The sequence below is a fragment of the Pristiophorus japonicus genome, chromosome 2 (assembly GCF_044704955.1).
Source record: "Pristiophorus japonicus isolate sPriJap1 chromosome 2, sPriJap1.hap1, whole genome shotgun sequence".
Taxonomy (NCBI): domain Eukaryota; kingdom Metazoa; phylum Chordata; class Chondrichthyes; family Pristiophoridae; genus Pristiophorus; species Pristiophorus japonicus.
This window is the reverse complement of record NC_091978.1, coordinates 203,426,895-203,451,873: the sequence shown is the minus strand read 5'-3', so window position 1 is coordinate 203,451,873 and position 24,979 is coordinate 203,426,895. Positions and strand designations below refer to the sequence as shown.

Below are 24,979 nucleotides of genomic sequence, written 5' to 3'. Positions count from 1 at the left end.
ACACTGGCGCCAACTATGTGCACCAGTTTAAAATTTTTTGGCGCAGACATGAGTCAAAACGGGATCGGGCGCTGTTTCTGTGGACTTAATCGATTTTGACCGTCCATGATTTTTTTTAGCGTGACGCACACTGCCCAAAAGCCCCGAAAAAAAAAACGTATGTTAACTGAGGGAATCGGCGTGGTGCACAAGAGGACAGGAGCGAGTCAATAAGGATACACAATAAAATACCTCATTTTTCACAGGGAACTCTTTTTGGAGCAAGGGAAGAAGATTTCCGGGCCAAAAGGACTGCTTCCCCCACTGTAATCCCAGGCATGGGACTGTTTCCCCCCCCCCCCCCCCCGCTGGACCCACTGCAATCCCAGGCCGAATGCCCACCCACCCCCCCCACCGCTCCCCCTGCGAGTTGAAGTTCAGGAGTGGAAGCGCCAATTGGCCGGGAATTACAGCGGGTCCAGCAGGGGGAGAGGTCCATGGTGGGCCTGGGATTGCAGCGGGTCCAGCAGGGGAGAGGTCCTTGGTGGGCCTGGGATTGCAGCGGGTCCAGTGGGGGAGAGGTCCTTGGTGGGCCTGGGATTGCAGCGGGTCCAGCGGGGGAGAGGTCCTTGGTGGGCCTGGGATTGCAGCGGGTCCACCAGGGAGAAACGGTGGTCGGGTGGTCGCGGGTCCAGCGGGGGATGGGAAGAGGTCCTTGGTGGGCCTGGGATTGCAGCGGGTCCAGCGGGGGAGAGGTCCTTGGTGGGCCTGGGATTGCAGCGGGTCCAGCGGGGGAGAGGTCCTTGGTGGGCCTGGGATTGCAGCGGGTCCACCAGGGAGAAACGGTGGTCGGGTGGTCGCGGGTCCAGCGGGGGATGGGAAGAGGTCCTTGGTGGGCCTGGGATTGCAGCGGGTTCAGCAGGGGGAGAGGTCCTTGGTGGGCCCGGGATTGCAGCGGGTCCAGCGGGGGATGGGGAGAGGTCCTTGGTGGGCCCGGGATTGCAGCGGGTTCAGCAGGGGGAGAGGTTCTTGGTGGGCCCTGGATTGCAGCGGGTTCAGCAGATTTCACTTTTTAAATGCTGGACTGTATGGTTTAGAAATGAGCAGGTAATCTATCATTTTGGGGTACAGTGATCAAGTGCTAATGATTTCTATGTCTTGGTAAAGTTGCCTTACAATCGCTAATCCCTCAGTGTGAATGTCATTATGAATCAAAGATAGGAGTGGGCTTCAACTTGCTTTAGCGTCTCTGGTTGCCCTGGCAACTTCAGCTTCTCGAGCATGCCCAGAGAGTTTTTAGCACCAACTTGAAGCTCCGCCCCCCCAGACTAACTCCAGAGAGCACTGTGCCAAATTTAAATAATTCTTTGGCGAAAGTCTCAATTTTATTTTTCAGCGCAAATGGGACAAAAAAATCGGCCGTACATCCTCCTGGGCGCCAAAAGTCGGCAAAGAGGAAAATAGAGCCCAAAGTTAGGCCATACATGCTGTTCTGTCCGAGAAGAAATTCTTTCATTCTGTTTCTCCATGTCTGGAACTTTCCCAAGTTGCCTCTCGCTTTATAAGAATATTCAGGAACCCACCACAGCCCCAGTACAACCCTCCTCTTAACCCTTTGAAACATCCCCTTTTAAATCTACACGTTTATTTTGGAGCTTCATTCTGTTCTCTCAGCTGCGAATTCTTCATCATCATGTGTAAAATATATTTATAGTGAAGCATCAAACTTCTGAAGACTTATGTCTAAACAGTCCCGTTTATTGAAAAACATATCAAAATAATTTCTCGTGGAGCTATCTGTCAGCTCTATCACTAAGTATTTCCGGATTTCAAGATGCAACCTGCATTAAATGCTTATTTTCCCATATCTTTTGTAAACAGTTGTGTAAAAGCAGCTTTCTCTTTTAAAACTAAACAACATTGTAAAAGCAATGGAATTGTGTTTGGATTGCCTCGATAACAGAGTATCAGTCAATTGATCCATTCTCATGCTCTTAACCCTTTAGCAAGTAAAAGCAAAGGGAAATTATTTCTTTTAAATATAGAAAATATGATTTAAACAGGTCAAAGCAGTCATGGGATAATGTCAGCATAGAGTGTACAAACCTTATTCTGCACATGAAGAATTCCCAACTGTATTTGTAGCTACAACCCATCCAGTGTAATTGTAGGAGTGAGTGAGAGCCTATCTCCAGTGATATTAGGTATATTAGCTTTTTTGCTGTCCTCGTTTATTTCTATGAATTAGTTTAACTTTCAGAAGAACTCATTTTCTCCAGTTTCCAGGTGACACATTTTACATCCTGCAAATTTGAATTTTGATAGCACGAAATATTAATGTCAGCTCTTTGCCCCCATACAGAAAAATTTAGAATGACTACTCTTCTTGTGCCCTTGGCCGATAGGTGGCCCAGTGTAAAATTGGAGCCCGGCGGGCTTGAAGCATAGGCATAAATCCGCCAATCCTGATGGATGTGGGCTTCAGCTGGAGGTTAGAGGGGGGCTGAGGTCAGGATCGGGGTTGATGGGTGTGGGAGCCACTCCCTTACAAAGGACATTGTGGATGTTTCCTCTTTTTGTTTCCATCAGGGGGCAGTATCTCCCTTATGCTATCCATTTACACTGCATTTTGTAGACTTCTCAGTGCCAAAGGCCTGCAGTTTATTGCCTTGTTCCTGACTCCACCTGTTATGTACATGTCAACGATCGGAGGGCCAGGAAGTGGCGAGCCATGTCGCCGAACTAAGGCGCCTTGCAGGACATTGTGAGTTTGAGGGATTCCTAGAACAAATGCTCAGTGACTTTTTTGTACTGGGCATCAGACATGAGACAATCCTTCGCAAACTGTTGACTGTAGAAACTCCGAATCTGAGTAAAGCCATAACAAAAGCCCAGGCATTTATGTCACCAGCGACAATACCAAGCAGATTTTGCAGAACAAAGAAGTTTCGGCCAGTACTGTGCATAAAGTAACAACGGTTTTGAGCAGAAATGTACAGGGCAGAACATACACGCCGGCTATGTGGCCCGACCTCAATTGACCCAGAGTCCGCCATCATCTGTTAATGTGAGGCAGTTAACACCTTGCTGGTGCTGCGGGGGTGATCATCAGCCCCATCAATGCTGCTTTAAGCACGATGCGTGCAATGGCTGCAGAACAATGCGACACCTCCAACGACACCTGCAAACCCTGTTCTTATGTTCTTATGTTATGTTCTTATGTAAAACGGCCTTCGACAGGCTGTGGGGAAAGAAGGCACACGGGCCCAAGCTCAGCCCCATTCACACTAAACTAAGGACTTATACAAAGGAACTAATCCCTGTAATTGGCAGTGCTGAAGTCAAGATCTCCTATGATGAAGCAGTACACGAACTCCCATTGTGGATTGTGCTAGGGGATGGCCCCACGTTGTTTGGCATGAGCTGGCTGGGGAAAATCTGCTGGAACTGGGACGACATCCGAGCGCTCTCGTCCGTCGACGACACCGCATGTACCCAGGTTCTAAGCAAATTCCCTTCGTTATTTGAGCCAGGCATTGGAATTTTCTCGGGGGCGAGAGTGCAGATCCATTTGGTTCCCGGTACCCGGTACCCGACCCATCCACCACAAGGCTCGGGCGGTACCGTACATGATGCGTGAAAAAGTGGAAATCGAACTGGACAGGCTGCAACGTGAAGGCATCATCGCGCCGGTGGAATTCAACGACTGGGCCAATTTGATTGTCCAGGTACTCAAGGAGGATAGTATGGTTAGGATTTGCGGGGACTATAAAGTAACGGTTAACCGTTTTTCGCTGCAGGACCAGTACCCGCTACCCAAGGCAGACGACCTATTCGCGACCCTGGCTGCGGGGAAGACATTCACCAAGCTGGACCTGATCTCGGTCTACGTGACGCAGGAGCTGGAGGAGTCTTTGAAAGGCCTCACCTGCATTAACACGCACAAAGGTCTGTTTATCTACAACCGGTGCCCGTTCGGGATTCGGTCGGCCGCAGTGATCTTTCAGCGGAACATGGAGAGCCTGCTAAAGTCAGTTCCTTGCACAGTGGTCTTCAAGGATGACATATTGGTTACAGGTCAGGACATCATGGAGCATCTGAAGAATTTGAGAGGAGGTTCTTAGTCGGTTGGATTGCGTGGGGCTCAGGTTGAAACACTCGAAATGTGTTTTCCTGGCACAGGATGTCGAATTAGAAACATAGAAACATAGAAAATAGGTGCAGGAGTAGGCCATTCGGCCCTTCTAGCCTGCACCGCCATTCAATGAGTTCATGGCTGAACATTCAACTTCAGTACCCCATTCCTGCTTTCTCGCCATACCCCTTGATACCCCCAGTAGTAAGGACCTCATCTAACTCCTTTTTGAATATATTTAGTGAATTGGCCTCAACAACTTTCTGTGGTAGAGAATTCCACAGGTTCACCACTCTCTGGGTGAAGAAGTTCCTCCGCATCTCGGTCCTAAATGGCTTACCCCTTATCCTTAGACTGACCTCTGGTTCTGGACTTCCCCAACATTGGGAACATTCTTCCTGCATCTAACCTGTCTAACCCCGTCAGAATTTTAAACGTTTCTATGAGGTCCCCTCTCATTCTTCTGAACTCCAGTGAATACAAGCCCAGTTGATCCAGTCTTTCTTGATAGGTCAGTCCCGCCATCCCGGGAATCAGTCTGGTGAACCTTCGCTGCACTCCCTCAATAGCAAGAATGTCCTTCCTCAGGTTAGGAGACCAAAACTGTACACAATACTCCAGGTGTGGCCTCACCAATGCCTTGTACAACTGCAGCAACACCTCCCTGCCCCTGTACTCAAATCCCCTTGCTATGAAGGCCAACATGCCATTTGCTTTCTTAACCGCCTGCTGCACCTGCATGCCAACCTTCAATGACTGATGTACCATGACACCCAGGTCTCTTTGCACCTCCCCTTTTCCTAATCTGTCACCATTCAGATAATAGTCTGTCTCTCTGTTTTTACCACCAAAGTGGATAACCTCACATTTATCCACATTATACTTCATCTGCCATGCATTTGCCCACTCACCTAACCTATCCAAGTCGCTCTGCAGCCTCACAGCATCCTCCTCGCAGCTCACACTGCCACCCAACTTAGTGTCATCTGCAAATTTGGAGATACTACATTTAATCCCCTCATCTAAATCATTAATGTACAGTGTAAACAGCTGGGGCCCCAGCACAGAACCTTGCGGTACCCCACTAGTCACTGCCTGCCATTCTGAAAAGTACCCATTTACTCCTACTCTTTGCTTCCTGTCTGACAACCAGTTCTCAATCCATGTCAGTACACTACCCCCAATCCCATGTGCTCTAACTTTGCACATCAATCTCTTGTGTGGGACCTTGTCGAACGCCTTCTGAAAGTCCAAATATACCACATCAACTGGTTCTCCCTTGTCCACTCTACTGGAAACATCCTCAAAAAATTTCAGAAGATTTGTCAAGCATGATTTCCCTTTCACAAATCCATGCTGACTTGGACCTATCATGTCACCTCTTTCCAAATGCACTGCTATGACATCCTTAATAATTGATTCCATCATTTTACCCACTACCGATGTCAGGCTGACCGGTCTATAATTCCCTGTTTTCTCTCTCCCTCCTTTTTTAAAAAGTGGGGTTACATTGGCTACCCTCCACTCCATAGGAACTGATCCAGAGTCAATGGAATGTTGGAAAATGACTGTCAATGCATCCACTATTTCCAAGGCCACCTCCTTAAGGACTCTGGGATGCAGTCCATCAGGCCCTGGGGATTTATCGGCCTTCAATCCCATCAATTTCCCCAACATAATTTCCCGGCTAATAAGGATTTCCCTCAGTTCCTCCTCCTTACTAGACCCCCCGACCCCTTTTATATCCGGAAGGTTGTTTGTGTCCTCCTTCGTGAATACCGAACCAAAGTACTTGTTCAATTGGTCTGCCATTTCTTTGTTCCCCGTTATGACTTCCCCTGATTCTGACTGCAGGGGACCTACGTTTGTCTTTACTAACCTTTTTCTCTTTACATATCTATGGAAACTTTTGCAATCTGTCTTAATGTTCCCTGCAAGCTTCTTCTCATACTCCATTTTCCGTGCCCTAATCAAACCCTTTGTCCTCCTCTGCTGAGTTCTAAATTTCTCCCAGTCCCCAGGTTCGCTGCTATTTCTGGCCAATTTGTATGCCACTTCCTTGGCTTTAATACTATCCCTGATTTCCCTTGATAGCCACGGTTGAGCCACCTTCCCTTTTTTTATTTTTATGCCAGACAGGAATGTACAATTGTTGTAGTTCATCCATGCGGTCTCTAAATGTCTGCCATTGCCCATCCACAGTCAACCCCTTAAGTATCATTCGCCAATCCATCCCAGCCAATTCACGCCTCATACCTTCAAAGTTAGCCTTCTTTAAGTTCTGGACCATGGTCTCTGAATTAACTGTTTCATTCTCCATCCCAATGCAGAATTCCACCATATTATGGTCACTCTTCCCCAAGGGGCCTCGCACAACGAGATTGCTAATTAATCCTCTCTCATTACATAACACCCAGTCTAAGATGGCCTCCCCCCTAGTTGGTTCCTCGACATATTGGTCTAGAAAACCATCCCTTATGCACTCCAGGAAATCCTCCTCCTCCGTATTGCTTCCAGTTTGGTTAGCCCAATCTATGTGCATATTAAAGTCACTCATTATAACTGCTGCACCTTTATTGCACGCACCCCTAATTTCATGTTTGATGCCCTCCCCAACATCACTACTACTGTTTGGAGGTCTGTACACAACTCCCACTAACGTTTTTTGCCCTTTGGTGTTCTGCAGCTCTACCCATATAGATTCCACATCATCCAAGCTAATGTCCTTCCTAACTATTGCCTTAATCTCCTCCTTAACCAGCAATGCTACCCCACCTCCTTTTCCTTTTATTCTATCCTTCCTGAATGTTGAATACCCCTGGATGTTGAGTTCCCAGCCCTGATCATCCTGGAGCCACGTCTCCGTAATCCCAATCACATCATATTTGTTAACATCTATTTGCACAGTTAATTCATCCACCTTATTGCGGATACTCCTTGCATTAAGACACAAAGCCTTAAGGCTTGTTTTTTTAGCACCCTCTGTCCTTTTAGAATTTTGCTGTACAATGGCCCTTTTTGTTCTTTGCCTTGGGTTTCTCTGCCCTCCACTTTTCCTCATCTCCTTTCTGTCTTTTGCTTTTGCCTCCTTTTTGTTTCCCTCTGTCTCCCTGCATTGGTTCCCATCCCCCTGTCATATTAGTTTAACTCCTCCCCAACAGCACTTGCAAACACTCCCCCGAGGACATTGGTTCCGATTCTGCCCAGGTGCAGACCGTCCGGATTGTACTGGTCCCACCTCCCCCAGAACCGGTTCCAATGCCACAGGAATTTGAATCCCTCCCTGCTGCACCATTGCTCAAGCCACATATTCATCTGAGCTATCCTGCGATTCCTACTCTGACTAGCACGTGGCACTGGTAGCAATCCAGAGATTACTACTTTTGAGGTCCTACTTTTTAATTTAGCTCCGAGCTCCTTAAATTCATTTCGTAGGACCTCATCCCTTTATTTACCTATGTCGTTGGTACCAACGTGCACCACGACAACTGGCTGTTCTCCCTCCCTTTTTAGAATGTCCTGCACCCGCTCCGAGACATCCTTGACCCTTGCACCAGGGAGGCAACATACCATCCTGGAGTCTCGGTTGCGGCCGCAGAAACGCCTATCTATTCCCCTTACAATTGAATCCCCTATCACTATCGCTCGCCCACTCTTTTTCCTGCCCTCCTGTGCAACAGAGCCAGCCACGGTGCCATGAACTTGGCTGCTGCTGCCCTCTCCTGATGAGTCATCCCCCTCAACAGTACTCAAAGCAGTGTATCTGTTTTGCAGTGGGATGACCACAGGGGACCCCTGCACTACCTTCCTTGCACTACTCTTCCTGCTGGTCTTCCATTCCCTCGCTGGCTGTGGACCCTTCTCCTGCGGTAAGACCAACTCGCTACACGTGATACTCACGTCATTCTCAGCATCGTGGATGCTCCAGAGTGAATCCACCCTCAGCTCCAACTCCGCAACGCGGACCGTCAGGAGCCGGAGGTGGACACACTTCCTGCACATGTAGTCGTCAGGGACACTGGTGTTGTCCCCGTGTTCCCACATGGTACAGGAGGAGCATATCACGTGACCGAGCTGTCCTGCCATGACTTAACCCTTAGATACACTTAAATTGGCGACAACAATGTTAAAAGTTACTGACTAATAAAGAAAAAGAAAAACTACTCACCAATCAGCAGCCAATCACTTACCACGTTGGCTGTGACGTCACCTTTTGATTTCTTTCTACTTCTTTTTTGCCTTCTCTCAGCTGGAGCTGCACCGGTACCCGGATTGCTGAGCCTTTTATAGGCCGCTGCCTCTCTCTACTCTCCCCGGAATGCTGAGCCTTTTATAGGCCACTGCCTCTCTCGACTCCCGCCTCTCTCGACTCTCCCCGGACTGCTGAGCCTTTTATAGGCCGCTGCCTCTCTCGACTCTCCCCGGACTGCTGAGCCTTTTATAGGCCGCTGCCTCTCTCGATGCTCCCCGGACTGCTGAGCCTTTTATAGGCCGCTGTCTCTCTCAACTCCCGCCTCTCTCGACGCTCCCCGGACTGCTGAGCCTTTTATAGGCCGCTGTCTCTCTCAACTCCCGCCTCTCTCGACGCTCCCCGGACTGCTAAGCCTTTTATAGGCCGCTGCCTCTCTCGACTCCCGCCTCTCTCGACTCCCGCCTCTCTCGACTCCCGCCTCTCCCTGGACTGCTGAGCCTTTTATAGGCCGCTGCCTCTCTCGACTCCCGCCTCTCCCGACTCCCGCCTCTCCCCGGACTGCTGAGCCTTTTATAGGCCGCTGCCTCTCCCGACTCCCGCGAATTCTTAGAAAGGAGAATAGCAGCAGATGGCATCAGACCCACTGACGCCAAGACGGAGGCCATCAAGAATGCGCACGACCATGGAACATGAAGGAGCTGCGGTCGTTCCTGGGACTCCTTAACTACTTCGATAATTTCCTACCTGGGTTAAGCACCTTGCTAGAACCTCTACATGCGCTATTGCGCAAGGGAGACGACTGGGTATGGAGGAATTCACAAGAGGCTGCCTTTAAGAAAGCCAGAAATTTATTGTGTTCTAACAAACTGCTTGTCCTGTATAACCCATGTAAACGATTGGTGTTAGCTTGCGATGCATCATCATACGGGGTTGGGTGTGTGTTACAACAGGATAATGAATCGGGAATTTTGCAACCAGTTGCGTATGCATCCAGGAATTTGTCCACGGTTGAAAGGGCCTACATCATGGTTGAAAAAGAGGCTCTGGCGTGCGTTTACGGGGTAAAAAAAATGCACCAGTACTTATTTGGCCTCAAGTTCAAGCTTGAAACTGACCACATGCCACTCATATCGTTATTTTCAGAGAACAAAGGGATTAATACCAATGCCTCTGCCCACATCCAAAGATGGGTGCTCACGCTGTCGGCATACAACTATGTAATCCGCCACAGACCGGGCACAGAGAACTATGCAGATGCTCTCAGTCAACTATCATTGCCCACTACCAGGGTGGAAATGGCACAGCCAGCGGACTTGCTCATGGTCACAGAGGCATTTGAGAACGAGAAATCCCCCATTATGGCCTGCCAGATCAGGACCTGGACCAGCCAGGATCCTTTACTGTCCCTGGTAAAAAACTGTGTCGTCCATGGGAGCTGGTCCGGTGTCCCAGTGGAGATGCAGAAAGCGATTAAGCCATTCCACAGATGCAAAGATGAGCTGTCCCTGCAGGCTGTCTTGTGGGGCAATCGCGTAGTCTTTAATTTGTGAACTGCACAGCACCCACCCAGGCATCGTGATGATGAAAGCCATAGCCAGATCCCACGTGTGGTGGCCTGGCATCGACTCAGATTTAGAGTCATGTGCGCGCCAGTGCAACACTTGCTCTCAGTTGAGCAATGCACCCAGAGAGGCACCGCTAAGTTTGTGGTCCTGACCATCCAAACCGTGGTCGAGGATCCATGTGGACTATGCAGGCCCATTCCGAGGAAAAATGTTTTTGGTTGTCATGGATGCTTACTCAAAGTGGATTGAATGTGCAATAATGTCTGTAAGCACGTCCATGGCCACCATTGAAAGTCTACGAGCTAAGTTTGCCACGCACGGCCTGCCTGATGTCCTAGTCAGCGACAATGGGCCGTGCTTCACCAGTGCTGAATTGGTCGAGTCTCTCCACGAAGGCCTCCCAATCATTCCCCTCTGAGAACTTCTCCAGGATGCCGACTGTTCTTTGCATTTTCGCGCGGTTGTTCGTTACCTCGTCGCCAATTGTTACACTCATAATAAATGGTCAGACCGAGTACGGTGCGTAATGAGCAGGAGTGACCTTAGCTCCTTTATTATAGTTCCAGAGTGCAGGTACCTCATGGGTGGCCTGCTTATATACTGTGCTCCCAAGGAATGCTGGGATCCCTTGGGACTCCAACAGGTAGGCCCTCTGGTGGACAGGTGTGATGCAGGTTACAAAGGGTTAAATACATAACACCACCAATGTTGGCGTGTTCAGTGGTGTGGACGTAGTGAGGCGCATCATTGCACTTATATCAGGCTGTACCCACCCATGCTTTTTGTGGTCCTATGTATTTCCCAGCCTCCTTCTCCTGAAAGCAGCTACTTTGCATTTAAAAAAAAAATCATTCTAAGGATGTGGGTGACACTGGCAGGGTCATATTTATTGCCCATCCTACTTGCCCTGAGAATATGGTGGTGAGCTACTTTCTTGATCTGCTGCAGTCCTTGTGGTGATGGTGCTCTTACAATGGTGGTAGGTAAGGAATTCCAACATTGAAGAATGGAATTATATATCAAAGCATAGTAAACTGATTTTAAGCAGTTAAAATTCGCATTCCTTCTAAACATGTATACTGTTTTTTATTCAGTATATTTTTATATTAAGATTAAGATGTTCCTAACACTGAATAGAATTGCTGCAGAATCTACATTCTCAGACTGCAGAATTTAGGTGGACTTGATACAGATAACTGGTCTCTGAAATGCTAGAAAAATTAGGGTCCATGAATTTAACCAAGCTCTAACTGTTCTAATTTAATGTTCACACACATGTAATTTCCAGAAGGTTTACTGGTAATTTTCAGTGGTAGGAACCTTAGCCTATTTTTCTTTGCCTCCCCAAGTACACTGAGGCCAACTGTTGTGTCCCATTGGCTGGGGTTGGATAACTGAGAACACAGCAAGGGTCAAATGTGAGACCTTCATAGTCTTTAGGACTTGGTACAACAGTACATGTTGCAGTTACCTACCAAGCCATCAAACAAACAAAATGGGCTGAAAATTGCGGCCTCTCCAGGAGTTTACGATGTGCACACGCACCCGTGAGGCCTCGCAAATGCCAGTTCTCGATGCGTGCTGCGCATTCGCCGAGAACCGGCTTTACCGATCTGTCAAAATTTCTTTAGATGGATCCTATGCATCCCCGCAGGAAGGACATCTGCGGGGCAGAGATTGGGCTATGTGCCGAACTCTTGCCCAGCGAATGTTCTTCAAGTTCTAACGCCTGGCAAAAGCAGGCGTATAGTTTACTTTTACCAGCGTAAGAGTTTTAAAACATAGAAAAATTAAATGTAATCATTCATTTTTATATTAAAAACCATGTCCATTAAAGTAAGTTTATTTGTAACCCTATTAAAACACATGCAAAAACATTTCCCCAAAATATTTTATTTTCTAAAACATTTAATTACATTCATTTTCAATTAATTTTAAATATGTGAGGTGTTATGTTTCTTGTTTTAGAGGGGTTTTCTCATTGATAGTAATGGGAGCTCGTAAAAACAGAGCTGCCATTATTATCAATGAGAATATTCCATAGTGATTGGTGGTCCAGGCCCACATGATTACAGGATACACATCATATCTGGAAGACATGTTCCCATACACTGCACAGCGAATGGAGGCCTCCGACCATAATCCTACGTTCCTCCGGGACCACCAGGTATTTTTGTGGATTTTTTTTCAGGTCGGCAGCGTTCATCCGAAGGAAGCCTCCGACCACAATTTTCCCCATTATTCACTTTCAGTTCGAACGGAGTCACAATGTCATGCTTTTACCTTGTACATGAAACAATTTGTTTTTGTTTTCCTTTTAAAATTTTCCTCTGCCTTCCTGTGCTATCTTGTTCAAGTGGCTATTTTTCATGCGCAAAGGCGAACAAAACTATTTTAACAAAGGCTTCAAATCACGGTAATTTGGGGGTGGAGTGGGTACTATCGCCATGTGAAGTGTCTTGAATGATAATGTAAATAGTGGAGGAACAACATCACAATTTGCTATGGCACAATGACCTTATCTGATCACTCACTTCAGCGTATCAATTTCTAAACAAGTAAGGACTCATTGCACAGCAAGCGAATCTTGTACTGCAAGCTTGTGCTAGGCAAAGGCAGAGATATCGGGGGTGAAATTGCCTCTTTTTATAGCCGCTTTAGTACCTCTGGGGAGTGCTAACAGGACACAATGGCGTTTTCGCCTGGGAAATTGATCCAGAGATTTGGTGGTTGCTGTCCCGGAAGTGTCGTGCCCCGCGATTAGTGCCCCGGGCTGGCACACAACCGCCGATGACATCATCGCCATGTGCGCCGACCCCTCACCGCCCTGACCCCTTTCTGCCCCGCGGACGAAATTGCCCCGTGGCCATTGTCCCACAGCCTTTGCACGCATAGTGTTTGAAGCGGCATTGATGGGCTCGATGATCACCTCCGCAGCGCCAACAAGGTGTTAACTGCCTCACATTAACATTTGATGGCGAACTCTGGGTCATCTGAGGTCGTGAGCTGCAGGCGTGTACATTCTGCCATATGCATTCCTGCCTGAAAACGACGTTACTTTGTGTACAGTGCTTGCCGATGCATCTTTATGCTGCAAAATTTGTTTGGTGTTATCGCTGGTGAACATAAATGCCTGGGCTATCGTTATGGCTTTGCCCAGGTTCGATGTTTCAACAGTCAATAGTTTGCAAAGGATAACCTCATGGCCAATGCCAAGCACAAAAAAGTCTCTTAGCATTTGCTCCAGGAATCCATCGAATTCGCAATGTCCTGCAAGGCGCCTTAGTTCAGTGACGTAGCTCGCCACGTCCTGGCCTTCAGACTGTTGACATGTGTAAAATCGATACCTTGCCATCAGAACGCTCTCCTTTGGATTTAGGTGCTCCTGGACCAGCGTACACAGTTCTTCATACGATTTGGTTGTTGGTTTTACCGGAGCAAGAAGATTCTTCATGAGGCCATAGGTTGTTGCCCCGCAGACGGTGAGGAGGATCGCCCTTCGTTTGGCAGCGTTCGCGCTCCCTTCCAGCTCGTTGGCCACGAAGTATTGGTCGAGTCGCTCCACGAAGCCCTCCCAATCATCCCCTTCTGAGAATTTCTCCAGGATACCAACAGTTCTCTGCATTTTCGCATGATGGTTTGTTATCTTGTTGTGTCCATAATCAAGTAATGTAACTGAGTACTGTAGACGTGAGTAAGTGAGACCTTAGTTTCTTTATTCAAACTCCAGAGTGCCAGTGCAGCATGGAAGGCTTGCTTATATACAGTGCTCCCAAGGGATGCTGGGATCCCTTGGGACTCCAACAGGTATGCCCTCTGGTGGCAGTATAATACTGGTTACATAGGGTTGCATACATAACAGTACCGGGCCCAAGCACCTTGCCGCAGGGCACCCGAGGTGTCTCCAGGACAGCGTCGACCACGCGGAGGTTGGTTCGACGCAGCAGGTCTGCTCCACATGTGGCAGGTCTGAGTGGCGACATGGTACACTTGTCCAGGAGGAGTGTTGACATAGGTTAGCAGATCCTACAGACAATGGGGGGCATATCCCAACAGATGGCCAGCATGTCCGCCACCATGACCAAGTATGTGCCGCAGATGGCGGAGACCCTGGAGCTGATAGCCAGGAACACTGGTGGCAGAGGCCTCCCAGTGGTCCCGGAGCACGGCACTGGACCCCAAGGTGCCACACCCCCATTGCCAACGACACATGAGAGCCAGGAGGAAGATCTTGCTTCTGGCTCAGAGCACGTTCCCACCTCGGGACCATCCTCTCCCTTATCCGTCCAACCAGCGGTTCTGCGTCATCCCCCCCCAATGAAGCAGTGCCTGAGGAGCATCTCGGCCAGGCGGTTTGGAGCCAGGAGGGGAAGAGGAAGAGGTAGAGATGGGGAGGAGAAGCAAGGGGGGAAAGGAAAGTGAGGTGCATGGCTGCAAGAGTTGTCTTGGTCACAGTATATTAATGTTGTTGCCGCTATATTGTTGGGAGGTTTGGGGGGAGGGGGGCATCTTGTTTTTTGCATTTGTGTTCTGTTTATGAAGTGTTGTTGGAAATGTTAAACATTGAATGAATTATATAAATGTTATAAATTTGTTGTGGGTGGGGTGGGGGTGAGGTGGGGTGTTTTTTACAGTTATAATTATGATTTCATACAGATGTTTTCATTAAATGTTTTTTATTTAACATAACCTTGTTGTGCATTGTCTCAGATAGCTTCACCGTTACACACTGGTGATTCATTAACATGAAAGGGGATAATTAAACTTAACTTGAATCAACTTAAACTTTAACTGTCACCAAGGTAATGCACACCATTCATGTCTGAGCTGCAGACACAGCAGTCTTGCAGCTTTGTAAATACGAATGTTATTTCAAGCAAAGTGCTCATTTATGAGCTGCTGATGTAGGAGTCTTGCAGCTATGTAGCTACTACGGGCCCATTCCTGCGGTCTAGAGAGGGGTGGGGGCATGGTTTCATCATCATCCTGAATGTCTGGCCCGAGGTCAGTGTCCATCTCCTCGCCCTCCTCTTCCTCTCTCTCCTGAGGTGGACCAGCAGTCCCTTCAAGCAATTGTTGTCCCGTCCTGATAGCCAAGTTGTGCAGCATGCAGCACACCACCACGAATTGAGCTACCTGCTGAGGATGGTATTGTAGCTCACCTCCTGAGTGGTCCAGGCATCTAAAGTGCTGCTTAAGCACTCCAATGTTATTCTCAACGATACTGCATGTAGCTCTGTGGCTCTCATTGTATCGCTTCTCGCCTTCTGTCTGGGTGTTACGCAGGGGGATCATCAGCCAGGTGGCGAGGTCATATCCTTTCTCATCAAGCATCCAGCATTGACTTTGAGACTGACTGGTAAATGTTATGTATGTAACTATGTAATACTTGCCACCAGAGGGTGCGACTGTTGGAGTCCTAATGGTCACATGCGCATTCGTGTAGGGCCAGTATAAAATGTTGGCTGCCATGTTGTTTAGACATTCTGGAGTTGTAATAAAGAAGACTAAGGTCACACTAAGTTTAGCTCACAGTACTCAGCCTCGTGGAGTTCTTCTATACACAAGAATTGGCGACGAGTAACAGAATACGAACCTTCACACAACCATTGCTGCCGTTGGAATATTAGAGAGATTCGTACAGGGTGATGATTGGGAAGCCTTCGTCGAGCGTCTCAACCAGTACTTCATGGCCAACGAGCTGGAAGGAGACACTAACACGTCCAAGTGCAGGGCGGTTCTCCTCACCGTCTGTGGGTCTAAAAAATACGGCCTCATCAAGAATCTGCTCGCACCGACAAAACCAACGGAGAAGGAATATACAGAGTTGTGCATGCTGGTTCTGGACCACCTCAATCTGAAGGAGAGTATCCTCATGGCCAGATATCATTATTACACATACCATCGCTCCGGGGGCCGAACGTGGCGGATTATGTCGCCGACCTGAGATGCCTCGCGGGACCTTGCGATTTTGGAGCTGCGTTGGAGCAAATGCTGCGGGACCTTTTTGTGCTGGGCATCAGCCACGAGCTCATTCTTCGGAAGCTGCTGGCTGCCGAAAACCTAGATCTGAGCAGGGCCATCACGATCGGTCAGGCATGCATGGCCACGAACGATAACACCAAACAGATATCTTCTCAACATCGAAGCTCAGTGGCAAGTACTGTGCATAAAATGACGTCGCTAACAGGCCGTACTGCATATGGCAGGGCCTATACATCTACGTCTGCAAGACCTGTGATGACTCCGAGTCCATCATCGGTGGTGAATATGAATCCATTAGCACCATGTTGGCTGCTGCGGAGGTAATCATCGGGCCCATCAATGTTGATTCAAGCACTATGTGTGCAAAGGCTGCGTAACGTTGGGGCACCTCCAGCGAATGTGCAAACGTGCTGCGACATACCACGTGGCAGAGGATGATCGATCCGGCGTGGATCACACAGCACAGGCAACTCAACCCGAGGAAGAAGTGTATGGGGTACATACCTTCACCACCAAGAGCCCTCCTATAATGCTGAAAGTCAAATTAAATGGTGTTCCATTATCCATGGAGTTGGACACTGGTGCGAGTCAGTCAGTAATGAGCCAGAAGGTTTTCGAGAAACTGTGGGGTAATAAAGCATAAAGGCCCAAACTGAGCCCTATTAATGCAAAGCTCCGTACCTACACCAAAGAGCCCATACCAGTCATTGGAAGTGCGGCAGTGAAGGTATCGTATGATGGAGCTGTGCATGACCTATCATTGTCGATTGTTCCAGGCAATGGCCCAACGCTGTTCAGCAGAAGCTGGCTAGAAAAGATTAGATGGAATTGGAACGACATCAAAGCACTATCTTCAGTGGATGACACCTCGTGTGCTCAAGTGCTGAGCAAGTTTCCCTCACTATTCGAACCAGGCATCGGCAACTTCACAGGTGCCAAGGTACAGATCCATCTAAGCCCCGATGCACGGCCATCCAGCACAAGTCTCGGGTGGTTCCGTACATGATGAGGGAGAAAGTCGAGACTGAACTGGACAGACTCCAACGCGAAGGAATCATATCGCCAGTCGAGTTCAACGAGTGGGCCATTCTAATTGTTCCGGTGTTGAAAAGCGATGGCACGGTCAGAATCTGCAGAGACTACATGGTAACGATTAACTGAATCTCACTACAGGACCAGTATCCGCTGCCCAAGGCGGATGACCTGTTCGCAACGTTAGCAGGGGGGGCGGGGGGGGTGGGGTAGTCGTTCACCAATTGAACCTAACCTCCACCGACATGACGCAGGAGCTGGCTGAATCTTCGAAAAGACTGACGTGCATCAACACACACAAAGAGCTGTTTATATACCACAGATGCTCTTTCAGGATTCGCTCGGCTGCAGCCATTTTCCAGAGAAACATGGAGAGTTTGCTGAAATCTGTTCCATGCACTGTTGTGTTTCAAGATGACATCCTGATCACTGGTCGTGACACCATCGAACATCTACACAACCTGGAAGAGGTTCTAAGTTGCCTAGACAGAGTGGGACTCAGGCTAAAACGCTCCAAGTGTGTTTTCCTGGTGCCAGAAGTCGAATTTTTGGGGAGAAAATTTGCAGCAGACGGCATCAGACCCACGGACTACAAGACAGTGCACCCAGACCACAGAATGTGATGGAGCTGCGTTTGTTCCTGGGACTCAACTATTTCGGTAACTTTCTACCCAGGTTGAACATGTTGTTAGAGCCTTTGCACATGTTGCTACATAAGGGTGATGACTGGGTTTGGGGCAAATCTCAAGACACAGTCTTTGAGAAGGCCAGGAACCTGCTATGTTCAAATAAGTTACTTGTACACTATGACCCATGTAAACGTTTAGTGCTAGCTTGTGACGCCTCATCGTACGGGGTCGGCTGTGTGTTACAGCAAGCCAATGTATCGGGAAACCTCCAACCGGTTGCATACGCGTCTAGAAGTGTGTCTAAGGCTGAGAGAGCCTATAGTATGGTCGAGAAAGATGCATTAGCATGTGTATATGGGGTTAAGAAAATGCACCAATACCTATTTGGACTTCGGTTTGAGCTTGAAACTGACCACAAGCCGCTCATTTCGCTGTTTTCAGAGAGCAAAGGTATAAATACCAATGCTTCGTCCCATATCCAAAGATGGGAACTAACATTATCCGCTTACAACTCTGTTATCCGCCACAGACCAGGCACTGAAAGCTGTGCTGATGCTCTTAGTCGGCTACCATTACCCACCACTGGGGTTGAAATGGCATAGCCCGCAGACTTGCTACTGGTCATGGATGCTTTTGAGAGCGAGGGGTCACCCGTCACAGCTCGCCAGATCAGGACCTGGACCAGCCAGGATCCTGTGCTATCATTAGTAAAGAGTTGCATCCTAAATGGGAACTGGTCAGCCGTTCCCGGGGAAATGCAAAATGAAATTAAGCCGTTTCACCGAGGCAAAGATGAAATGTCCATCCAGTCAGATTGTCTCTTATGGGGAATCGCTTGGTTTTGCCAAAAAAAGGCTGGGAAATGTTTATACATAACCTACACAGTACCCACCCAGGCATTGTCATGATGAAGACAATTGCCAGGTCGCATGTTTGGTGGCCTGGCATTGACTCAGACTTGGAGTCATGCGTGTGTAAAGTGCTTCAGTGACCTGTCGAATGCAGTAATGTGTGGCATGCTGAGATATAGCGCAAATGTCGTCAGCTGAAGCCTGAAAGGAACCCGCTGCATAGAAGGCAAGTGCTGCAGTGACCTTGACCTCGACGGACAGTGCGGTCCTGATGGTGCTGGCAGGCTGCAGATCTCTCCTGATGAGCTGGCATATCTCACTGATATCCTCTTTCTGGAAGCACAGTCTCCTAAGGCACATGTAATCGGACAAGTTCAGGTAAGACCGCTTCTCCCTGTAACTGCGTGGGGTGTAAGGTCTCGTCATCGTCAGCATTGTGGCACATCTTTGATTGGGCACACAATGCTGTTGAGTATACCTTCTGCCATCTCTAATCTGCAGCATGTGCGTGGTCATCAAGACAGGCTGATAAATTACAGGCCCCATTGCAATAACTCTCAGTATTATGCCTATTAATCACAAATAATAAATTTACCCTACTAAGACACCTAAAATAACTTCAAATCATCCACAGTATGATAAGATGTTTGTTCAAATCACCTTAAAGGACCTCCAGAGTACATCAAAACTCCCCAGAAGTTGAAGCAGCCTTTTATATGAACTGACATCCAATTTACAAAATGGTGTCCATACCGCTGGGTTTAGTTCAGATGAGAGCAACTTTTTCTCAGCGGGTTTTTCGGTGAGCAATATTTTCGGCGATATGTGGGCGAGGTGCCAAAAGTAACGCTCGCCGATATAATGGGCGTTAGTTTCGGCCATTCTGTTCTTTGCGACAAAAAAAAGTAGGCAGGTGGTATTATTATTTGTCGTCGTTAATTACATGCCGAAAGTAACGCTGGGCGATATTATGGGCGTTGGTTTCGTCCATTCTGATCTTCATGCCAAAAAAAAAATGGGCATGCGATATTATTATTTCTTAGCATTAATTACATGCCGAAAGTAACGCTCGGCGATATAATGGGCATTGGTTTCGTCCATTCTGATCTTTACGCCAAAAAAAAGTGGGCGGGTGATATTATTTCTCACCGTTAATTACATGCCGAAAGTAACACTGGGCGATAAGTGAGCAATAAGTGGGCATTATCCATTTTGTGCCTAAATGGGCGATATCTGGGCATTATACCTCATCTCAGCATTAAAATGGACGTTAAGTGGGCGGTATGCTTGTAAAGAAAAGTGGAACGTCTAGCCCAAGGGGTATTCACTGAAGATACCCTTGAGGAAACCAAGCAATGAGGCCGAAGAGCGCTACATTCAAAGCCAAGTGAATAGAGAAAGCAATCGGGATGCTGAAGTTATACTTCAGATGCCTGGACAGATCTGGAAGAACCCTTCAATACGCACCGGCCAGCTTCTCCAGAATGATTGTCGTATGCTGCGCTCTGCACAGCACAGCACAGCAGCGAGAATTGGAGCTGCATGAGGAGCAAGGTGTAGAGCACACAGCCTCTTAGGACAAGGAAAAGGAGGAAGAGGAGGAACAGGATTAACCTGAAGTGGACATGGCAGTAGCAGGGATGCACATTGCTGCCCAGGAGGCCTGGAATGCCCTCATAATGGCAGGAGTTAGTTAGGTTGCACCAGTTCACCCATATGGCACCCAGATGCTTAACCAATGCAGTCCTAAAATGACCAAACCATTACACTCATTACTCGAGGTTAAGTAATGTCTTACCAATATCTCTCCAACTGACAAGGCCACTTGCCAGGCAGCAGGCAAAAACTGATGGGAAAGTGGAGCAAATAAATAATTTTACGTGGCTCAAAAATTCAACATAAACTTAACCATCTAACATTTTATAACACATTATTATGTACCTACAATTGTTTAATCTTTCTCTTCCTACAATTTCTGTGCCATGCAACCCCTGTGGCTTCAGCAGAGGTAGAGGCAGGCTGCTCACTTTCTGCTGTGAATGCTTAGACACTTTTGGCAGACGTCCTCTGGGTTTTGGAGTCTATGAGGGCCTTGTCAAAGACTATTCCTCCTGCACCTGTGCATGGGCAGACTCGACCATTGGGACACGAGGCAGCATGTAGGGCTCTAGCTGGGGGGGGGGGAGGGGGGAGCCTCCATTTCCATGTCCCCTCTTACCATCATCCCTCTCATGGGCCACCCGCACTTCCCTGCTAGCAAGGATCTGGAGAGCAACTTGCTGCAGATCAGTGGGCCGATGAACGGCCAAGTCTAGGCTTCTATCCATCCTAGAAAAGGCTGCAATCAGAGTCTTCAAGCTGTTGTTCACAGCAAGCATGCACTCATTTGACTGGCTCATTTGATGCTCCATGCAGATGGCCACCCTTTCCATGGACGAATACATCATAGTCATGGCCTGCGATATCATGCTGCTCATGCTGGTGATGGACTCCTCCATTCTCCCTACAATCGAGCACATCATGACTGGGAAAGCTTCCAGAATCTCTCACATTTTTATTGTTCCTCAAGAATCATCCACTTTGTCGATGGCCCCTGCATCCAGCTGAGCACTGCTTGGAGCGTCCTGCACCCTCTGATGAGGACTCTCTGCTGCTGCCCCTGTCTCCACCATCTGCTTTTGCTCACATGTGATCTGTGAGACACCAGGTGACAATACTACTTCCTCACTTACTGGACCCACCGACGTGTGTGTATCTGCGCTGATGCTGCCTGTGCATGGGTCATGTGACAATGCACCCTCAGAGACCGCGGTCTACTCTGGGGAGTCGTTTTCCTCCTCTGGCTGGGCAGTGGGGGGAGGGGGGGCACGCGATGGACCTGTGGGAGAATAAAGACATGAATTATAACTGTTATGATAAGAATGTTTTAAGTTACCATTATACACATGATCATATTTCACTGGCTGCTGACATCAAGTCACCATGAGTGACTGTTGCATGCCATGTGGCTGTATGATATTTAATTCTGTCACCGGGTAGCTGGGAGGTCTCCCTCTCTCTATCTCCCACCGCCAGCTGCCCCACAATGTGGCTCAGCTCCAGGGCATCCTCCTCTGCTGAAGTGAGCGGTGTGATGATTGGATGGCCACCACTGCTTCGCTGCCTCTCCCGGGTGTTCTGTGCTCTCTTCTCCTGCAAGGAGGGAAATAAGAAACCTTTGAGTGAGAGTCACGGAATGAGTGGAAGAGATGGATGTGCAACATCTGTAGAGGGTGACTATGAGGGAGAGTCATTACATTGCATTAAGATGAGGGTGAGTGTCAGTGGTGGATAGTCAGATGGGGATGTGAGTAGGCTATAGACAGTGAAGGATGGGTGTACCTGCAAGGTAGATTTGGTGTGAGCGGTGATGTGCAGGAGTAGGCTTGGGAAGGCAGAGTTGGGGTGACATGGACATCAGGATGTAGGGCAAGTGGCATTGTGCTCACCTTTACTGGTCTCATGAGGTCAGTAAAGTATTTCCGATACTGGATCCAAGTCCTGCCAACAACACTCCTGCTGCTCACTTTGTCAGCAATCTCCAGCCATGTGTTTCTAGTCTGAGCAGCTGGCCTATTCCTCCCATCAACAGGGAAGAAGAGGCCCACACAAGGGAATCGAGCACATAATCCAGGCTGACACTCCAGTGCAGTACTGAGGAAGTGTTGCATTGTTAGTCATCATCATCATAGGCAGTCCCTCGAAGCGAGGATAACTTGCTTCCATGCCAAAAAGGGATGAGTTCACAGGTGTTTCAATGAAGGACCTAATATTCCAGATCCCGAACTACATCTTGAAGGGTGGAAGATGCCCGTGCGTGGATTTTTTTAACGTGTGCTGGCCATTGCCACCACATGGGCTTGACAGAGCTAGGTCTTGGCCCAGTGGCAAGGATTAACCAAGACGACTGGAGACCAGCTTTGTTGCACGGACCTAGCGCGCGCACACATTGCAGTGTGGACTGGCTCGTGCTGCCCCTGGGCCCTCGCCTTTTCTGAGCCCCAAACTCATGCCTCTCCTGGGCCTGGGTCATTTCATAAGAACATAAGAACATAAGACCATAAGAATTAGGAACAGGAGTAGGCCATCTAGCCCCTCGAGCCTGCTCCGCCATTCAATAAGATCATGGCTGATCTAGCCGTGGACTCAGCTCCACTTACCCGCCCTCTCCCCGTAACCCTTAATTCCCTTATTGGTTAAAAATCTATCTATCTGTGAATACATTCAATGAGCAAGCCTCAACTGCTTCCTTGGGCAGAGAATTCCACAGATTCACAACCCTCTGGGAGAAGAAATTCCTTCTCAACTCAGTTTTAAATTGACTCCCCCGTATTTTGAGGCTGTGCACCCTAGTTCTAGCCTCCCCGACCAGTGGAAACAATCTCTCTGCCTCTATCTTGTCTATCCCTTTCATTATTTTAAATGTTTCTATAAGATCACCCCTCATCCTTCTGAACTCCAACGAGTAAAGACCCAGTCTACTCAATCTATCATCATAAGGTAACCCCCTCATCTCCGAAATCAGCCTAGTGAATCGTCTCTGTACCCCCTCCAAAGCCAGTATATCCTTCCTTAAGTAAGGTGACCAAAACTGCATGCAGTACTCCAGGTGCGGCCTTACCAATAACCTATACAGTTGCAGCAGGACCTCCCTGCTTTTGTACTCCATCCCTCTCGCAATGAAGGCAACATTCCATTCGCCTTCCTGATTACCTGCTGCATCTGCAAACTAACTTTTTGGGATTCATGCACAAGGACTCCCAGGTCCCTCTGCATCTCAGCATGTTGTAATTTCTCCCCATTCAAATAATATTCCCTTTTACTGTTTTTTTTCCCCAAGGTGGATAACCTCACACTTTCCGACATTGAATTCCATCTGGCAAACCTTCACCCATTCGCTTAACCTATCCAAATCTCTTTGCAGCCTCTCTGTGTCCTCTACACAACCCGCTTTCCCACTAATCTTAGTGTCATCTGCAAATTTTGTTACACTACACTCTGTCCCTTCTTCCAGGTCATCTATGTATATTGTAAACAGTTGTGGTCCCAGTACCGATCCCTGTGGCACACCACTAACCACCGATTTCCAACCCAAAAAGGACCCATTTATCCCGACTTTCTGCTTTCTGTTCGCCAGCCAATTCTCTATCCATGTTAATACATTTCCTCTGATTCCGCGTACCTCTGTCTTCTGCAGTAATCTTTTGTGTGGCATCTTATCGAATGCCTTTTGGAAATCTAAATACACCACATCCATCGGTACGCCTCTATCCACCATGCTCGTTATATCCTCAAAGAATTCTAGTAAATTAATTAAACATGATGTCCCCTTCATGAATCCATGTTGCGTCTGCTTGATTGCACTATTCCTATCTAGATGTCCCCACTACAGATGTTAAACTAACCGGCCTATAGTTACCTGCCCCCTTTTTTAAACAGAGGCGTTACATTAGCTGCTTTCCAATCCGCTGGGAATTTTGGTAGATTATAATGAATGCATCTGCTATAACTTCCGCCATCTCTTTTAATACCCTGGGATGCATTTCATCATGTCCAGGGGACTTGTCTACCTTGAGTCCCATTAGCCTGCTGTCCCATTTCCATCTACAAACTCTTGCCGCTCCTTCACCCCTCCTGCTGTGCCTGCCCGCACTGCAATCAGCGACCTGGCTTTGCAGCCGTCGCCCTCCTGCAGCAGCATGCACTGGTCCCTGCAGTGGTATGCCGCCGCACACTACTCCCTCCAATGGCCCGGCCTGCTGATGGTCTTGCAGGCCAGGAACCCGCCGATTTCCGGGCAGAGCCACTGCACGCTGCTCCCTCCAATGGCCCTGGCCTGCTAATGGTCATCCAGGCCAGGATCGCACCAATTTCACATGACCGTTTGTCAGATGTGATGTTAAACTGAGGCCCCACCTCCCATCTCAAGTGGACATAACAGATCCCATGTCACTATTCAACAACAACAACAACAACTTGTATTTATATCGTGAATTTAACGTAGTGAAATGTCCCAAGGTGCTTCACAGGAGTATTATGAGATAAAAAATTTGAAGAAGAGCATGAGCTCTTCTCAACCAATATCACTAAAACAGATTATCTAATCATTATCACTGCTGTTTGTGGGACCTTGCCTTGTGCAAATTGGCTGCTGTATTTGCCTACAACAGTGACTACACTTCAAAATGTACTTAATTGGCTGTAAAGTGTTTTGGGACATCTTGGGGTCATGAAAGGTGCTATATAAATGCAAGTTCTTTCTTTCATATGATTATTGGTGTTGTTAGTATATATACTCACCTCCTTGGGGAAAGAACTGTGCGTAAATCTCTTTGAATGTCTCTTCATTGACTATCCCACTGGGACATTCCTGTGGATAAGCATATACATAATAAATAAATCCTATACCTTGAAACCAAGTGTAATCTTGTACTTACCTGTATATTAACTTCATGGCCACAATAAATCATGCACTATATATCTGTGTATGTGCTCACATAAAAGAAGGGATGGAATAGCATTAAAAATAATTTTCTGTTGTAGTGGTTTCTAAAATGTCAAGTTTAATTATA

At 47.9% G+C, this 24,979-nt stretch overlaps 1 protein-coding gene across 2 annotated transcripts in view; it reads right to left on the bottom strand.

Moving 5' to 3' along the window:
* Positions 1-24,979, bottom strand: part of LOC139233019 (Kv channel-interacting protein 4) — a 259,879-nt gene that overhangs the window by 24,100 nt on the left and 210,800 nt on the right. For both annotated transcript variants that reach the window (XM_070863529.1, XM_070863536.1), the window contains exon 3: positions 24,708-24,777. In XM_070863529.1, coding sequence (XP_070719630.1) covers positions 24,708-24,777 — 70 coding nt within the window. The remainder of the gene's footprint in view (positions 1-24,707; positions 24,778-24,979) is intronic.